This window comes from Pezoporus occidentalis, unplaced genomic scaffold (genome assembly GCF_034315485.1).
Source record: "Pezoporus occidentalis ecotype Australia unplaced genomic scaffold, CSIRO_AGI_Poc_V1 ctg16, whole genome shotgun sequence".
Lineage (NCBI taxonomy): Eukaryota > Metazoa > Chordata > Aves > Psittaciformes > Psittacidae > Pezoporus > Pezoporus occidentalis.
This window is the reverse complement of record NW_026913425.1, coordinates 1,349,714-1,366,161: the sequence shown is the minus strand read 5'-3', so window position 1 is coordinate 1,366,161 and position 16,448 is coordinate 1,349,714. Positions and strand designations below refer to the sequence as shown.

The following is a 16,448-nucleotide window of genomic DNA, read 5'->3' as shown; positions in this document are numbered from 1 at the left end:
AGGGAGGCAACCCTTTGTGCAAGAGTTAGCTGATGTTAAAACTCCTTGGCAAGTCACTTTATGGAAGCTGGGTACATGCATAGGTTGAAAGGTTGCCTAGGAAAGTTTACAGAAGAAAAATCCATTGAGAGTTACTAATATCCAGAAGCACGTGTGTCTCAAAAAATTGGAGCTGAAAATAGTTGAAGATGGGGGAGTATTGAGGTAGATGCCATCTTATACTTGCCCTGGTGTTATTCTTTCTGCGACATTCTTGTAGACCATCATGTAGGCAGGATATCAGGATAGTGGAATCTTTGGTCTGGCCCATGTTGCAATTCTTGTATTATTTTTGTAGCAGGTCTGGTCTGTATACCTTGTACCCTAACGAACTGCTGCTTAAGTACTCAGCTTGTACTCACACAATACAGTGTAAGGGCAGATATAGTGGACATTCTGTGTATAAAGACATGTCATCTTCAGAGGAACTTGTAAACTAATCATTTACAATATTCAGAAAGTTAGAAAAGGAGGGTAGGCAAAAGCTTATAAATATATCTTCAATACGTTATTGCTATAATTTATCTCATTTATTTCTGTACGTTGTACAGAACTAAAATTTGGTTAGTAATCATAGCTGCTAGCTGTTTTTCCCTTCTGCCAAAGGTCTAGACTAGTGGCTTCCTATAAATGGTTTAGCATAATATTTTCTGCTGTGTGGCAGGATGCCCCCAACCGCGCCTGTGTAATTAGTTTTGCTAGTCTTCCTTTTTCCAAGACATTGTTGCAGTAGCAAGCTCTAAAAAGCATTGCCCTGCAAGCTTCTTGAGCTGCTCTGAGTTGATGTGCTTTGAACAAAAGCTTTATGTGTTAGTTGCCAGACTTTTCGCAAATGCACTGGTAAAAAAATTACTAGCATTGTGCTTGGAGTAGATATGCAGAAATTGCTGTTCTGTTCTCTAGGCCAGTTTTAGCTAATCACATCCATGTAACTGTGTCTAAATTTTGGCTCAGTACTGACAATGCAGTAAAACTGTGGAATCCCTTGTGAGGAATGAATAGCGCAAGTTAAGTATTACCCTACATTCTGGTGATAATGAAAATGCTGAATCTCAGTTGTTTCTGGTAAGGAAGTCACAATTGCCCAGATAGGTAGCTCTACATTTCTGGGGCACTAGAATAAAAACCTTTACTATGGATCAGGAGGAGTCCCATGGAAAGAAAATTAGATACACCACAGAAAAGTTTAGAAACACTTCTTGTAGTTCTGCTAGATTTAAACCCCTTTTTTTTTTAATGGGTTCACAGTCTCCAGCTTGCAAACTTTGTGCCTATCATAACTGATTTTCAAATTTATACAGTTTTGAAATCTAAATATGGTTTATCCAGCTGATTGTTTTTTTTTTAACGATTCTGTTGAAAAATGCCTGGTTGAAGAGTCTCAGTATTGAAGGGGACCTAAAGCCTGGTGTGAAATTGAATTAACATATTCTGGAGAAGAAGTATGGATTCATTTAATTTTGGGCTATAACTGCTAGAAGGTCTGGAGCTCCTTTTGTATGATGGCTTATGCTGTCTGTACTGTTGTCAGTAAAGTGATAGCAAAATACTGAAGACTGTCAAACCTCTTGAGCTTGGATGCTGATGTTAAATGCAGAAGCACAGAACTTGGTGCAGGGTATAAAATGGAAAGAAACAAGATGGAGCTTTGAGTAGCAGCCCTAGGCTGAGCCTATTGGTGCTGCTATGACTGCCATCAGGATATCCCTCAAAATTATGTTTATAGCAGGATTAGCCTATTTACTAGTTGACAGCAGCTTGAGCCATCAGTTGATCTCTGGTAATCTTAATGCTGTAGAGAGGGAGCTCTGCTGGAGCCTGTGTTGACTGCAGATCACAAAATAAAATACAAGGAGAAGGGACGAATGAGATAGAGCAGCAAGCCTGTACATGTTGGACACAAAAAAGGAAAAAGGAAGAAAAAAGGTCTAATGGTGGAGAAATCAAGGCAGAGCAGAGCATGATGTTGCTAGTCCAAGGCCTGCAAGTTCCTGGCTGTTTCTTCAGTGCTGGATTTGCTTATAAAGCTGTCTCCAGAGTAGCTCTAGAGTCTACTTGGGCAACTAAAATAGTCTAATGAGTTTGTACAATGTTAATTTGATGTCACAATATTGTGATTGAGCTGATAATTTCTTAATTTGTATAGTAATGTATGATCTACAGGAAGATTCTGATTAGAAGAATGTGGGGAAGGGAAGTATTTTGTCTTTTCCAGATTTTCAGATGATGTTACCGATATGTCAGCAGACAGCAAGTAATTACCTGTATGTTTATGCTGATCTTAATCCACTGAATAGTACTTTCAAAGGAGCAAAGATTGCTTTACAATAACTGTAATACCTGAGTCAGTCAGCAGTATTGATGCTGTTTGAGTTGTGTTGGGTTTGGTTTTTTTGTGGGGAGGGAGATGTTTGGGTTTTGGTTTGGTGGCTTTTTTGGTGTTTTTTTGTTTTTGTTTTTAACACTAGCAGAGTACTGACTAGTGTGTTTAAGTTTCTATAAGTGTCTGGCTGAAAACTAGGTTGTGATCTAACAGTTTGTAGCACTTATTATTGTGTACTTACTTTATTGTCTTCTCGTTGCTGTAGGTGGTAAGGACATATTTGTATGTGAGGATCATGGCTAACACTGGAAAAGGAAGCTGTTAGTGTGGGTGGCTGTAGAATAAACCCTGAAAAGCACCAAACATGTATATCGATACAGCTAGGCTTAGAAAGCAGAAGATGACTAAAAAACCTGAATGTATTATTTCTTCAAAATAATAAGAATTTAAAGTTAGTTCTCTGATTTTTGATGACTTTTTACCAGTGATTTGAAATGGTGTAGGGTATAGCTCAAGCTGAGAACCATCTCTGGGTCCTCATCTTGTCTTTAGAAATATTTTTGTTTACAAACTCACCTATGAAGTGTTCCATTTTCATGTAATTAGTATCTTTTGCAATACCTCTGCTATATGCTTGCATGACACATCAGTGGTGTTGAAGAGAAACCTCTCTGTTGATACGTTTTTTTTTATTAATAAGTAAAGAATTCATTTAGACACTTGAGGAGTGCAATTTACATTGAGGGAATCTTTTATTAAATCATAATCTCAAAAACAGCTTTTTATATCTGTCCTAAGTACACCGATAATACTGCTGATCATAGTAAATTTGCAACTGCTATTCCAATGTTAACATTGCCAAAATTGATGAAGGCAAATGACAGCATTAAAAAATCTGTTTCAGAATGGAGTTTATTTTCACTTTCATGACTACATTTGCAGTTTAGAAAAAGTAGTATGGAGATATTTCATCTACAGTGCAGTTATTAAAAATACATCTTTTCATATAAACGAGGAGAAGTAGAACTTAGAGCACTACAGTTTTTCTAGCTGAAACTCAGAATTTCATTTTATCTACCCAAGCTAAGTATCAGAAGAAAGTCCGGTAGAACCAGACTTTGGTTGTCTATGACAGTTTCAAAGACATGGAAAACTAATAATAGAAAAAAGTTACTTCTGTTGAGTGATGTGTAACATGTATATTATTCTTTTACTTCCTTGGTTTGAATAAGTCTTTTTGGTTTGTGGTTTTTGAGGAGGAAACTAAATAAGACTTGTATTTTAAGGCAGAATGCTGTTGTGGTATACCACTTTCTCTAAGGCTAAGGATATACTGCAGTAAAGCTTTTAGAAAGACATCAACAGGTATTTATTGTGTTACAAAGAGTATTGCTGTTTGCAACCTGTGCAAATCTAATCAATTAGCAAATTCTCTTAAGAATGGTGAACTGTTAAAGAATTGTGATACAAAGCTTTTTATAAAAACAGGCCTAAAGTCGGCATTTATGACTTACCTTTCCACACAGTTCTCTAGCATTAGCAGCATTGTCTGCACTTGCAGAATAGCCTCCTTTTACTCATAGCCAAGTATATGCATGCAAAAGAATAGGATGAAACTATAATCTACTAACTGTTTGGTTTTTTTTAATTTCTTTTACTTAATTTTTATTTTCCATGACTTAAAAATAGGAGTTGGAATTGTCAGATAGCTTGAGGTTTTTGATCCCTTTAAAGGAAGCCTGAGGTTTCAGTTTAATTCAGCAGTACTTCATAGTTCTAGGTGTTGAAACTAAGTTAACTTATTTTTATTTATTATTTACTTAGTGGGGGGTTTTGTTTTGTTTTTTTTCTGTTTTATTTGTTTTGGGATTTTTGCCTAGTCTCTTAATGCTTCTTCAAATATGAAATACATGATGGGGTATGTAGGTAAATCATGTTGCATAGCATGAAGAATTGAAAATAAAAAAGATCAAATTCTAATGGACCTGTTGTGTTTATTGTTGAGCAAGGGTATAAGAAATGAACAGTCCTTATTTGAATAGGTTATGGTTGAAACCTACAGTAATAAAAAGTAAGTGTCAAAAAGTATAATTTGGTTTACAGCAAATGAAAAATAAAACCTTAATTTCAGAGGTAACACATTTGGAAATGTTCCTTAAAAATGAACTCTTAATAATTCGTAGTAGTTAGCTGTGTTCCCTCATAGGCTAGAACCAGTTCTTTAGGCTTTATTTTGTTTTCTGACAACCTTTTCAAGCAGGTCAGTTGTCAAATCCTGTAGTATTTCCTACATATGAAGAGCTTTATGTCTAGTCATACCTTTCTGTTGGTTTTGTCTAGCCTCAATTTCTTACTTCATGTACATTTTACATTTATATTCCAGCCATCTTTGTAGGCTTTTTCTCAGCAGTTTCCTGTGATTATATCTTTTGTTTCTTAAAATCTTTTTCATTAACTGAAGCTGAGAAGTGACTTCAGGTTCATACCTGTGTAAGGGTAAGCATGTTGAGGACATAAGGGCAGCTTTTCAGCTCTGCTTAAATCGATGACAGTATTTTACTTGAGTTTAGTGGAGCTGGCTTTCTTCTTAAAGATCCATTTTGTGTAAGGATCTGTGCCTTTAATTGTTTTCTTCCCATTCCCACTGGATATTGAAAAACATTAGAAAACCAGTACTTCCTGTATACTGCACAGACTTCCTTGTGTTCAGTTCTAAACCACATTTTAAAGAATTCGACCTATTTTGTATTTTCTCACTAAGTAAGCCTGAGCCCTGTCTGCTTTTTTGGGGGGATAATTTTACATGAACTTCAGTAGGTTTAGATTCACACTTCTTCCTAACTGCAGAAATAAGTTAGCTTTTTTAAATATGTCAAAGGTGGGGAATAGTAAAATCTTTCTGCCTGTCTGTATCTGTTTATGACATGCAAAACTTGCTAGTTTGATCACCTCCCCTCTCCAAACAGCAAATGGGAAATTGAGAGCTTTATGTACAGATAGGATGGCAGTTTGATCCACCTTGATGAGATCAGTGCATATGAACACTCAGTTCAAAACTGGAGCTGAATCCCACAAACTGCTCCACACTCAAAACCTTTAAAAATCACAGGAATTCCATGTGGTCACAGTGGTCTACATGCATAGAGAGAGTTTGCTGAGTTTGTTCCAAATTTTAAGCTTTGCTTTTTTGTCCATGGATTTGGCTTACAGACAGACCTTAACTCTTTTAGGACTGAAAGATACATGTCTTGTGATCAGACTCTGGTGTGATAACAATCCCTAGATCATTTTTAACAGAACTGTCTGGTGGCCTGAAATTAGTAACTATTTGGGTTAAAAAATTAAAGAGTAAAGATAGTATCTTTTCATCTTTGTTTCCACTCACCATTCAAAAGAATGGAAATATTCTGAAAAGAGTAGAAATTATTCTGAAATACAGAGCAAGGAAATTAGTATTAAGTTTTTGAAAATCAAAGTTGCTGTAAGAATGGTGTCATATCACTAGCCCTGTCACAAGATTGTACATTCAAAATACGATGATGTAATTAATGAATTGGCTGCTGCATGACTATTGCTCTTAGTATTAGCTATGCTGCAGAAAACATTTTAGTTCCATTTTCAGTTTCAGATACTTCCTCGTTAAAAACATTTTAATTCCATTTTCAGTTTCAGATACTTGTTTGTTAACTGCACACAAACTCATTGAGCTTCTGTATTTGAAGGATTGTATCTAAAATTATGAAAATTGTCCTTTGAAGACGCTATTTGTCTTTTGGCAAAAGTTTTTTTTTCATTTTAGATTGCTATAGTATACTCTTTAAGACTCAAATAATCATTACAAAAAATGAGAAGGAAAATATAATGGCATTTCCTAACATGATTTTTTTAAATATCTAATTGTTGGTGTAACAATTCACAGTTGCAGTTTTTAACTAGAATCAAAGTTTAAGCAGTAGGACTTACAATTAATATTGTTTACTTGGTAAGTCTGAGACTGTGATTCCAGTTATGTTCACACAGTAAAAGTGTTTTGAATCACTAGATGTCTATACAGATGCTGCTGTGACTTTGTAATAGCATGGTAGACTGCGTTATGGAGCTGGTGATTACAAAGATCCACTTTAACCATTTTTTTCTTACTGGCAGGTGTCCCACTGGCCTGAGGCCAGCGGCTGTGAGTATACTGCAACTTGCGGTTTACACCAGAGTGTAGAAAATGCCGACACCAGCTGCCTGCACAAAATTAAGCTGATTGCGGTCTGACAACTTGAACTATGATGCAGATATGTGATAAGTATACAAAATATCTTAAAAATTTGATTCTCTGACATATTTTATCTACTTTTTTTTTCCTTAACAGATATGATATCTGCACTTACAAAAACAAGCCTTGTGGAACGCTGGGTAAGATTATAAAGAGAAATTGCAGCTTCTATTTGCTGTTTGCTTGCTTTTTAGTCAGCTATTGATTTATTGACTGATCAGATATTTTAAAATTCATGCTTTCAAAATTTTGCAGATGTATAAATATGAACAATGATAAGTAACCTAGGTGGGTCTTTGATACATTGCTGGATTTTTAAATTAAGTGAGCTGCTTCTGTGGCAGCTTGTAGTTCTGGTAAAACATAGCAAATGACTCAAACTTACTTCTTATAGAAGAGAACTTGCTGTTTATTTCATTTGACCTTTCTCTGTGAACTAGTTAAAAATACAGGTAAAAGGCTTCAGAAAATTCAAACACCAAACAAATAATGAAAAAAAAAGCCTTACAAAAGAAACAGTCTTAGAGGTTTACACTATCGCTCTGTTGTACACAGGGAGTACATCTTCAGATTGTTCCTTTCACAGACTTAAGAGAAAAATACCATGATGTATAAATTACAGTGGTACAAATTACAGTAACATTGAAACTCCTTAAAACAATACTTTGACAATGAAGAATCACATAGCAACCTTAGGTGCAGGATGGAGAGCTATCGTTCTCTCCGTACCTTAATTTGTCACCAGAAGTTATTTACTATACTATGGTTACTATCTTTGATAGTGCTTTGATACATGAAAGAAACATTGTCCAAAGAATAATGTAACATTCATACCCATTTTTTTTCAATTCACATCCTTGCAGAAGGCTCTTTCTCAGAAGACAGAATTCTAATTTGACTAGTTCAGATTATTAATACTTTTCTCAGAGCTCATAACTTGCTTTGTCTTTCTGTGTATTATTAGGTATGCTTTGATAGCCTTAACTCATGTTAATTTTTCCACAAGTCCTGCTTAAGTCAGCACAGTGCATCTGGCACAGGGATGTAGTTAGAGAAAGGTACTAGAATTTTGCCTGCTGTAAATATAAACACTATCCACAGCATGTTTTAGTAAGACAGATGATGCTGATGAATTTCTAAATGTAACTGATTTCCTTTAACATCTATGTGGAGGAGACAATGCTGAAGAGACTGCCCATATTCATGTCATACAGTTGTCTTTGCAAGTGTTAAAGGAGTAAAATTTGGAAGAGCGTACATTCACGCATGAACTATTTGATATTTTTGTGTGATATTTTTAATGCAGATCATTAGTGTACTATTTCTTACTGTATCAGACTTTGGCATAAAGGCAAATTCTGCTTCACTTGAATCCAGCATAACAGAGAACTGACTTTGGCAGATGTTCTGTTAAACAAAAGGCTTGATTTTTATTTTATTTCAAAATAAAAATCACGTGTGTTGTCAGCTCCAACTCGGTGTTACAGAGCCCTTGGCAGCACCACCATGATATTTTTTTTTGCTTATAGGCATTGAACTGGGGAAGAGACAAGGCTCTGTGGCCCTCTTTTGCTAGGCATTTAATATGCTTAGGTCCCACTGACCTCTAGTAACTGAAGTTACGTATATATTTAAGGAGTCTATGAAGAGAAGTCTCAGAGAAGGTTTGATACTATTCCAGTTTCTAAACCAGAGAATCTTTCATGGAACTCTTTAGAAAAGATGGATGTTTTTTTGCAGCACATCTGTGGCTCCCGTGAAGGACAACTTCTTTTTTAAAGCCACAGATTGAGTTCTTGACTTGATATCTGTCACTTTCTGCAAGCATAGTATAGAATTATGTTAATCTGGTCCTGTTAGTTACTGAAGCAAGTGCTCAGTTGTATGATCTGAAGGTGGAGATTACTTCACCGCTCAGATGTGGTGGTCTTTCCAGGGGAACATGGCAGTTGGCATGTTAGTATTACCATCGTGTTTCCATAATGTCCTACTCAATTACAGTAGCATAGGTGAACTGCTATTACTGTATTTTCTGCAGGTTGCATGCTGCAAAAAATGCATAGATTTTTCTCTATGGGTAGTCTTCTGATATTCTAGCCTGTCCTCAGGGGTGTGTCTACATTGATGTTTTGTGGGTTTTTATAGCAGTAATGTGCTGTTTTGATGCAGCTTCTACATTGTCACCCTTTGTCCATGTCACTTTTGTTTTCAGAGTAGTTTTAGTGTGTGCAAACTAGTTTTGTTAAAATGACATGTGTAGTGGATATGTTTACCCTCTGAGAGTAGACTAGACCAGAGGACAGTGTTCAACCTACATAACAAACATATGTGAGGAGCCTCAGTATCAGTTCTTTGCTCAGCTGACACTCTCCTATGGCTCCAAATTATTTGTTAATGTGGACACAGTCAGGAACCAATTGTCATTTTACTACTGGCTTACTGTTAATCCAAACAGAATAATTTAAAGTGCCAGCTCATATAAAGAGTATGATTTCTCTCTTCCACTCTCTCTGCTCCATTCCCTCTACCCCTCAACCAAACTTACACTTTTACTGGTAATTTTTATTACAGTGTAGTTAGCTAGGCATGTAATTTCTTTGAAGAAAGGGTTACTGCTTCTTTCAGATAAGAAACTCAAGGGAGAAATAAATTAAATAAATCTGATGTTTAGAGCCTTCTCTAGTGGCACTGGGTTATGACTGCAGTGTGTTTGTATGATTCTTCAGCATCTGTTGCTGAAGAACATGTAAGATCAGAAGAACCATATTCTGTAAATGCCAGTGTGTTTCTCTTGCTAAGTAAAGTTTTTAAAAGCACATGTAATACAGTAAGGTTTTAATTCCAGAAGATGATGGGTGATAAATAGAAAAGACTTGCATGGTCGAATGAATGCTTGTTATTAACATGTCTCTTCTCTCTTCATTGATACATTCAGTTTTGTTTCTTTAATTTTTTTAACCTACCGTGTGGGACTTTTTGTAGCTGAAAAAGTTGCTTGTGTGTTTTTATGAACCCACTAAACTTAAACAGATTTCTTTAGAAAAATAATGTGGATACATTTTGCTTTCTTCAGGCTCAAGAATGTTAAAATAGAAATGCTTTCTTAAATTCCCCCTCCTGGCTCAAGTTACTAGGTGGTCCCAAGTTACCAGAAGTAAAATTTATAAATCTAACCCCTAGTCTAGACATTTTCCAGCACTGACTGCAGTTCAAAAAATATTAATGTCTAGCCGGCAAAGTGAAATTCCCCCCAGTGATTTTGCAAATGACTAGAAAGTTAACCTTTTGCCAACTGCTCCTTCTGTGCATAGAGGTTATTAAAAAGAATCCAGGCATTTATAACTAGCACTTTTAAGACTGAAACACCTTGGCATGACCCTTTGTGTCTCCTTCTGTTTATTCAGGCTTGGCCTCTGTGGCTGGAATGTGTGAGCCTGAAAGGAGCTGCAGCATTAATGAAGACATTGGCCTAGGTTCAGCTTTTACCATTGCACATGAGATTGGTCACAAGTGAGTGAGTTTAAAAAAAGAATATGTTTTAATGTATCACCCTTTTAATATTAGATTAATAATAGATTTTTTTTTTTCCTCATGCATGGCTGTACCATCTCTATTCTGGTGCTCCATGTTTGTGTATATAGTATTCATGAATGGCAGTATATGCAATTTAGTGGATGTTACCAAGGGCTTTAAATTTAGAGCTGAAGACTCACGGTTTATACTTTGATTGCAGATTCCAGTTAAATCTGTTCCTTTGGAGATACGGCTTACAACCTTTGTACTGTTCTGTATTCTTAAATATTGTGTTGTTATTTTGTCTTATATATAATTCAAAATATTATTAAAACATACTGATTCAGTTGTCCATATTCATATGCTGAATAGTAATCTGTCACTCAAGCATGAAGTATACCAAACAGCCATAGACCAATCATAGAATCACTTGTTACATTTTAAGCATCAGCATATCGTTTTAAAATGCACGATGTTATGAGACTGGTAAAATCTGAGTTGAGTTTGGTCTGGAAACATTTCAGGTCTTCTTTCAAAAGACAGCATTGTTAGTGCATTGTGATGACTCAGAAGACTAGGCATCTTTTGGTATCAGGAGGTTTCCTTCTTTGTTTACATGGGTTGACCAAGACTAAGTTATGGACAGTGTGTTTTTCGAATCATTAGCTGATACAACTAAAAGTTCCAATGCAGACAGCAATGGAAGCTATCAATCTGCTGGTCAAAAAAAGGAGTTGGAAGTAAGTGATTATTTCCAGCCCACCTATCGTGAGAGATAAATCATTGGGCAAGTATGATCTCATTTATATTATGTGTGGAAAAACACATAACCCACTTCAATTGTACTGAAGTAGATGAATTTTAGAATCCAAAGGCAATTGTATAGGATCTGAACAAAAATAAAATACATGCAATTCTCCTCATAATTTCTCTCCTTCTATTCCTTCCTTACCTGCATGATTTGAAAAAGGTAGGCTGGAGGAAAATATCTTTCCACTGTTGAAGAAAGACCTACTACAAATAGTTTGTTTTCTGAAACAAGAAGATATTTCAGACTAACAAGAAATTTTGACATTCTTTTTAATAACATCTCATACAGTAATAGGTGACCTTGCTGTGAATTCATCATGTTTAATAAGAAAAACAATCTTCCAATACCACATCTTCATTCTAATCCGTATGTCATGCAACTATGTATTTTATGCAGGTTATTCCACAGACAATGAAAATAATTCAAATATATGCAGTCATTTTATCATGCGAAGCTGGCACAATGACAAAAATTGATTTGAAGAGCTTAGACTTTGGTTAGAATCCAAGAAAAACAATATAGCAATAGCATATAGTCTGTGATCGCAGGATTTTTTTTTAAACCATATGTGTTTTCTGCATTCCATATCTTCTGGCTTCTTATATGTAAGGCCTTTTAAAATTCTGAAATCTCAGCTCTTTGGGGCTTTCACCTTATCTTATAGCTGGCATGATATGTCAAATGCTGGTTTGAAAAAGGAAATAGAAACAATAATACTTTAGCTTCTATCCAATGCACAGTCAACTAGAGTTGCACTAAAAGCGTGCTATGTAGTTAACTTTAGGAAGAGCTGGACAAAAGCGGGCAAAAAAATCTTCGAACTTTATAATGTTTCGTGCTGTCACCTCCCATTCACCCAAGCTGTGACTGAATACCTCTACAACTAAGTCAAAGAAGTTATTTACTCTTAAACTTCTTGCTTCCTCGTATACCTACTAGAAGTACTTAGATGTGTGAGTAAAATAGTTTCAGAGAGACTTTTAGACTTCTTTCCTCTGTCTGTACTGTGATGATTGCTTTTCTTTTCAGACATACATGTGAAATAGGAAATTGTCAAATGAAAAATAGAAGCATTTAAGGGATATGTGTACACTGAATATATAACATACCACAGAAAAACCCCAAAACCTCTCAATTAAATTAGAATGGAAGGATTGTACTTTGAAAGACCATGTTTTTATTAATTATGTAGTTGCCATGGAATACTAATTTTTTTTTTAAATAAATATTGAACTGAGGAATAAGATTCTCTTGTGAGTAAAGAGAACGGTAATTATAATGCCTATATTTTGATAGATTATTCACATTTTCTCTAAAATTGGATTTGTAAAATTCCCTGATGGAAGCATGGCTCAACTTATAGTTAGGTTCTAGTAATTTATTAAATTAGAGTGATGAAAAATCGTTAGATCACTCAGTTTGACTTTCTGTATATCATAGTGTATTAAATTTAGTTCATTTAATCTTGTTTTGATCCAAGTAACTTCCATTTGGTTGAAGAATATTACCCAGGAAAGCATTTGGTCTTGAAGATGTAAAGGGAGCATGAGTGTGATTATTATGGTCAGTCATAATTTTTCTTAAATATTTGTAAGTATTTAAAAAAAAAACAAACTTTTTTTGCTTCTATTCCGTACCACTTATCATTTTTCTATGTGTATAACCCAGTTTTGATGCAGATAAGGCATGTGCAGTTAAGACTCATAGCGAGTGTTTTTTACTGAAGACGATAATACATTTGTTTCTTTATTGGGTTTATAAAGAACTGTGCTAGACTTACAGTTCTGAGGACAGCTTTGTATTACTCTTAATACTTCTGTGAACCAGATAAAATTCAGAGTGGGTCCTTTAGCTTTCAGAATAGTGTTTCTGCAAATTTGATTTGTGATGCTGGAGTTACAGAATGCTTACTTTCCTACTGTTACATATTTCACACCAAAAAATGCTTCCGATTTCTGGTAAGCAAAAATGACAGCCAGTGATTTGTCATGGCAGGAGTGAGAATTGAATGTGTTTGCCCTGCATTGTCAAGAAAAGTTTGACTTTTTCTTAGTGAATAAAGAAACCATTTGCAGTCTTGAATATGCTGGTTTTCTTAGACAAGTAAAATGTAAGATCCAGCCCCATTTTCTCTTTCCCTACCAGCTGGGTTGGGTTGCTTTCTGCTCTGTGATTTTTAATTTGGATACTTTCTAAAATCTATCATTTGGATACTTTCTAAAATACATGCATGCTGTACAGGATGCTTAGTGGAACTGACAGAGAATTCCAGGTTCCATTGAAAGGCGTATATCCCTAAAAGGAAGGTGTTGTGCCATTCATTATTGCAGTCCTATGGAGTTAGTTGAGATCCAGAAACTAAATAACAAAGTAGAAAAGAAGAAATTATGATAGTGGTCTAGGCTTTGGACAGAGAGCTGCCCATAAAACTTGGAGTAAGAAAAGAGTTTGCTAGTGAGAGACAGCTATTGAGGGCTGTACACGAGGAGCAGGAAGAAGAGCTGGTGGCTGAAGTCAAAATTGTCATGACTTATACAAGATGTAATGAATTGAAATTCAGAGGAGTTTGGAAGTTGTATCTTGGTGGAAAAAAGGTGTAAGACATGATAAAAAGATTATAGACTATCGGAGTAAATTGGCTTCAAGTTGAAGAACCACAGTATTTTCAAACACATACTTAGTTGTCAGTTAAAATGTGCCTGCAATTCTAGAACTTTTTTTGAAGTCTTTTTTTTTTTTTAGTCTCTATGCAGAATAAAAAAAATAGTTTAAATACCTCTCCTCCACATGAGAAAGTTGGTCTTCCGTGCTGGAATATGAATTTCTAATCTACAAAATCCTAGGGCTACTTTCAGGAGCTTTTTTCCTCATTCCTCAGTGATCACTGACCTTTGTGTTTGACTAGTGTATTGGGTTTGTGTGGCAAGGTTTCGGTAGTGGGAGGAAGGGGTACAGGGAAGCTACAGGGGTGGCTTCTGTGAGAAGCTTCCCATGTGTCCAATAGAGCCAATGCCAGCTGGCTCTAAGATGGACCCACTGTTGGCCAAGGCGCTACCACCTGTCAGTGAAGGTGGTAGTGCCTCTGAAAGAGCACATTTATGAAGAGGAATAAAGACTGCAGAACAACAACTGCAGCTGAAGAGAGGAATAAGGCTACCCAAGAAAAAAAGTTCTGCAGAACCCAGGGCCAGAAGGAAGTGAGGGCATGCTCCAGGCACAGGAGCAGACATTCCCCTGCAGCCTGTGGGTGCAGAGCATGGTGAGGCAGCTGTGCCCCTGCAGCCCATGGAGGTCCATGGAGGAGCAGATGTCCACCTGCAGCCTATGGAGGAGGGCATGCTTGAGCAGGTTTGGTGCAGGACTTGTGACCACACTTGGGACCTGACTGGAGCAGCCTGTTCCTGAAGGGCTGCACCCCATGTAAGGGACCCACACTGGAGCAGCCTGTTTCTGAAGGGCTGCACCCCACGGAAGGGACCACACTGAAGCAGTTCATTAAGAACTGCAGTCTGTGTGAAGGACTCACAATGCAGAAGTTTATGATTATCTCCTGTGGGAGGGATCCTACCATGTATCAGGGGAAGAGTGTGAGAAGTCTTCCCCTGAGGAGGAGGGAGCAGCGGAGACAATGCGTGATGAACTGACCACAACCCCCATTCCCTGTTCCCCTGCTTGGCGGGAGGAGGTAAAGAAAATTGGGAGTGAAGTTGAGCCCAGGAAGAAGGGAGGTGCGGGGAAAAGGTATTTCAAGGTTTGGCTTTATTTCTTATTACCCTACTCTGATTTGATTGGTAATAATTTCCCCAGGTCAAGTCTGTTTTGCCTCACTAATTGGTGAGTGATCTGTCCCTGTCCTTATCTAGACCACAATCCTTTTGTTATATTTTCTCTCCCCTGTCTACCTGAAGAGGAGGAGTGATAGAGCAGCTTTGGTAGACAGCTGGTGTCCAGCCAGGTCAACCCACTACGATCAGTCAGACCTCATCTGCATTATAGGACCTGAGTTTGAGCAGATGTTTTCTAGAAGACGTATCTGAAGGAATGTACGTGTTGTACAACTGGAAGAAAAATACTCCAATCTGAGGTAATAGGGACAGATACTTAAAACTTAAGCTTTCAAAAATAGTTGAAACACAGCTAGGATGAATAGTCCTCACACCTCTTCCTGTCAGCTCTCCCATGAACAGATCTCCAGTTGATGCTCTCAGCATTGTTTATGATGATGACATGTTCCATTCTGAACTATAGCAGGGCTGTCAGACTGTCTCCAATCTACAGTGTATGATCACCTCAGCAGGAGCCAGAACAAGTTAAAATTTGTCCCTGCTAGATGCCTAGGATTGAGAGCAACACCTGCAATTTTTAGGTGCAATTTGAGTATCTTCTTTTAGTTAAAAAAAATTAAAACAAAATGTGTCCAGTTTTTGGCGGGACAAGCCATGGAAGATCATATTCTTCCTCTCTTGCAAAACCGTATTCTTGCCTCCTGCTCTGGTCTTCTGTGTTAAAGGAACACTTTTATGTTTGCCTTTGTAATATTACAGGTATAAAAGCTTGCAAATTCTATTAAAGTGTCTTCTTTGGGACTTCAAGTTTAATGGTGTTTTGTGCATATAAAATGAAATGTTGTAAATGTAAGCCTAGTAAAACAGTTCTGGTTTCTGTGACATATTTACAATATGAAAAAGGCTTATGTCTAAATATCTATAAAATACTGTTTGAAGTTTAGAGTGTACAATACTAAAATAATTTATCTAATATTAAAGCATTCTAATCAAGGAAAAAGAATGTACTAACACTTCACAGATCTTAACAGAAGTGTAAGTAGAATAAATGGGGGTGAATAGGAAGTTTATCATAACCTTCAGGGCATCGTGAATTTCCAAAGGAAATCTGAGCTGAGAAGTTGGCTTCCTTAGTATAGAGCCAGTATTTTCCCATTTCTGTTATGGTGTAGATACTTGATGCATTCATACTCTGGCTTAGTGTAGCACACAAACCTTACTTGATGTTACTCTTGTGGCATTAAAGCTGGCTAGCTATGGTAGTGTAAGCCAGAAGGATAAGTTCATGCTTGAAGTTTTCTAATATTCCCATAGAAGCCTATCATTTCCCCATAAGAAAGTTCAGGTTTCTCAATAGGCTGTGTTTTATTTAGTAAATTGCTGTGCTTTTAAGAGTTTCATGTGTTATTTAATGCAAAATTATGCTGATACATTAAAAACTGTATTTAATAGGATGTTTGTTCATCACCTGTAACTAAGATTGATACTTAGGAATTAAATAGGAAAAATGTTATGATAAAAGTATGCTAAGACTTGTATTTAATTTCATGGCAGATACACTTGTTCTAAAGCTCCAATTACTTGATTGATTTGTTTCCCAAGTTTTCAGAAAGTAGTATGTTTCTTCAAAGTTTTAAATTCTGCATTATCTTTTATTTTTAATGTCATTTAAGGGTGAGTTGCAATTTACCTGCTGTTGTGAAGCTATACCCA

The 16,448-nt window shown here is 36.4% G+C and overlaps 1 protein-coding gene across 4 annotated transcripts in view; it reads left to right on the top strand.

Moving 5' to 3' along the window:
* ADAMTS6 (ADAM metallopeptidase with thrombospondin type 1 motif 6) overlaps window positions 1–16,448 on the top strand; it is a 150,534-nt gene that overhangs the window by 48,581 nt on the left and 85,505 nt on the right. For all 4 annotated transcript variants that reach the window (XM_062612297.1, XM_062612294.1, XM_062612295.1 and 1 more), the window contains 2 exons: window positions 6,723–6,766; window positions 10,031–10,136. In XM_062612297.1, coding sequence (XP_062468281.1) covers window positions 6,723–6,766; window positions 10,031–10,136 — 150 coding nt within the window. The remainder of the gene's footprint in view (window positions 1–6,722; window positions 6,767–10,030; window positions 10,137–16,448) is intronic.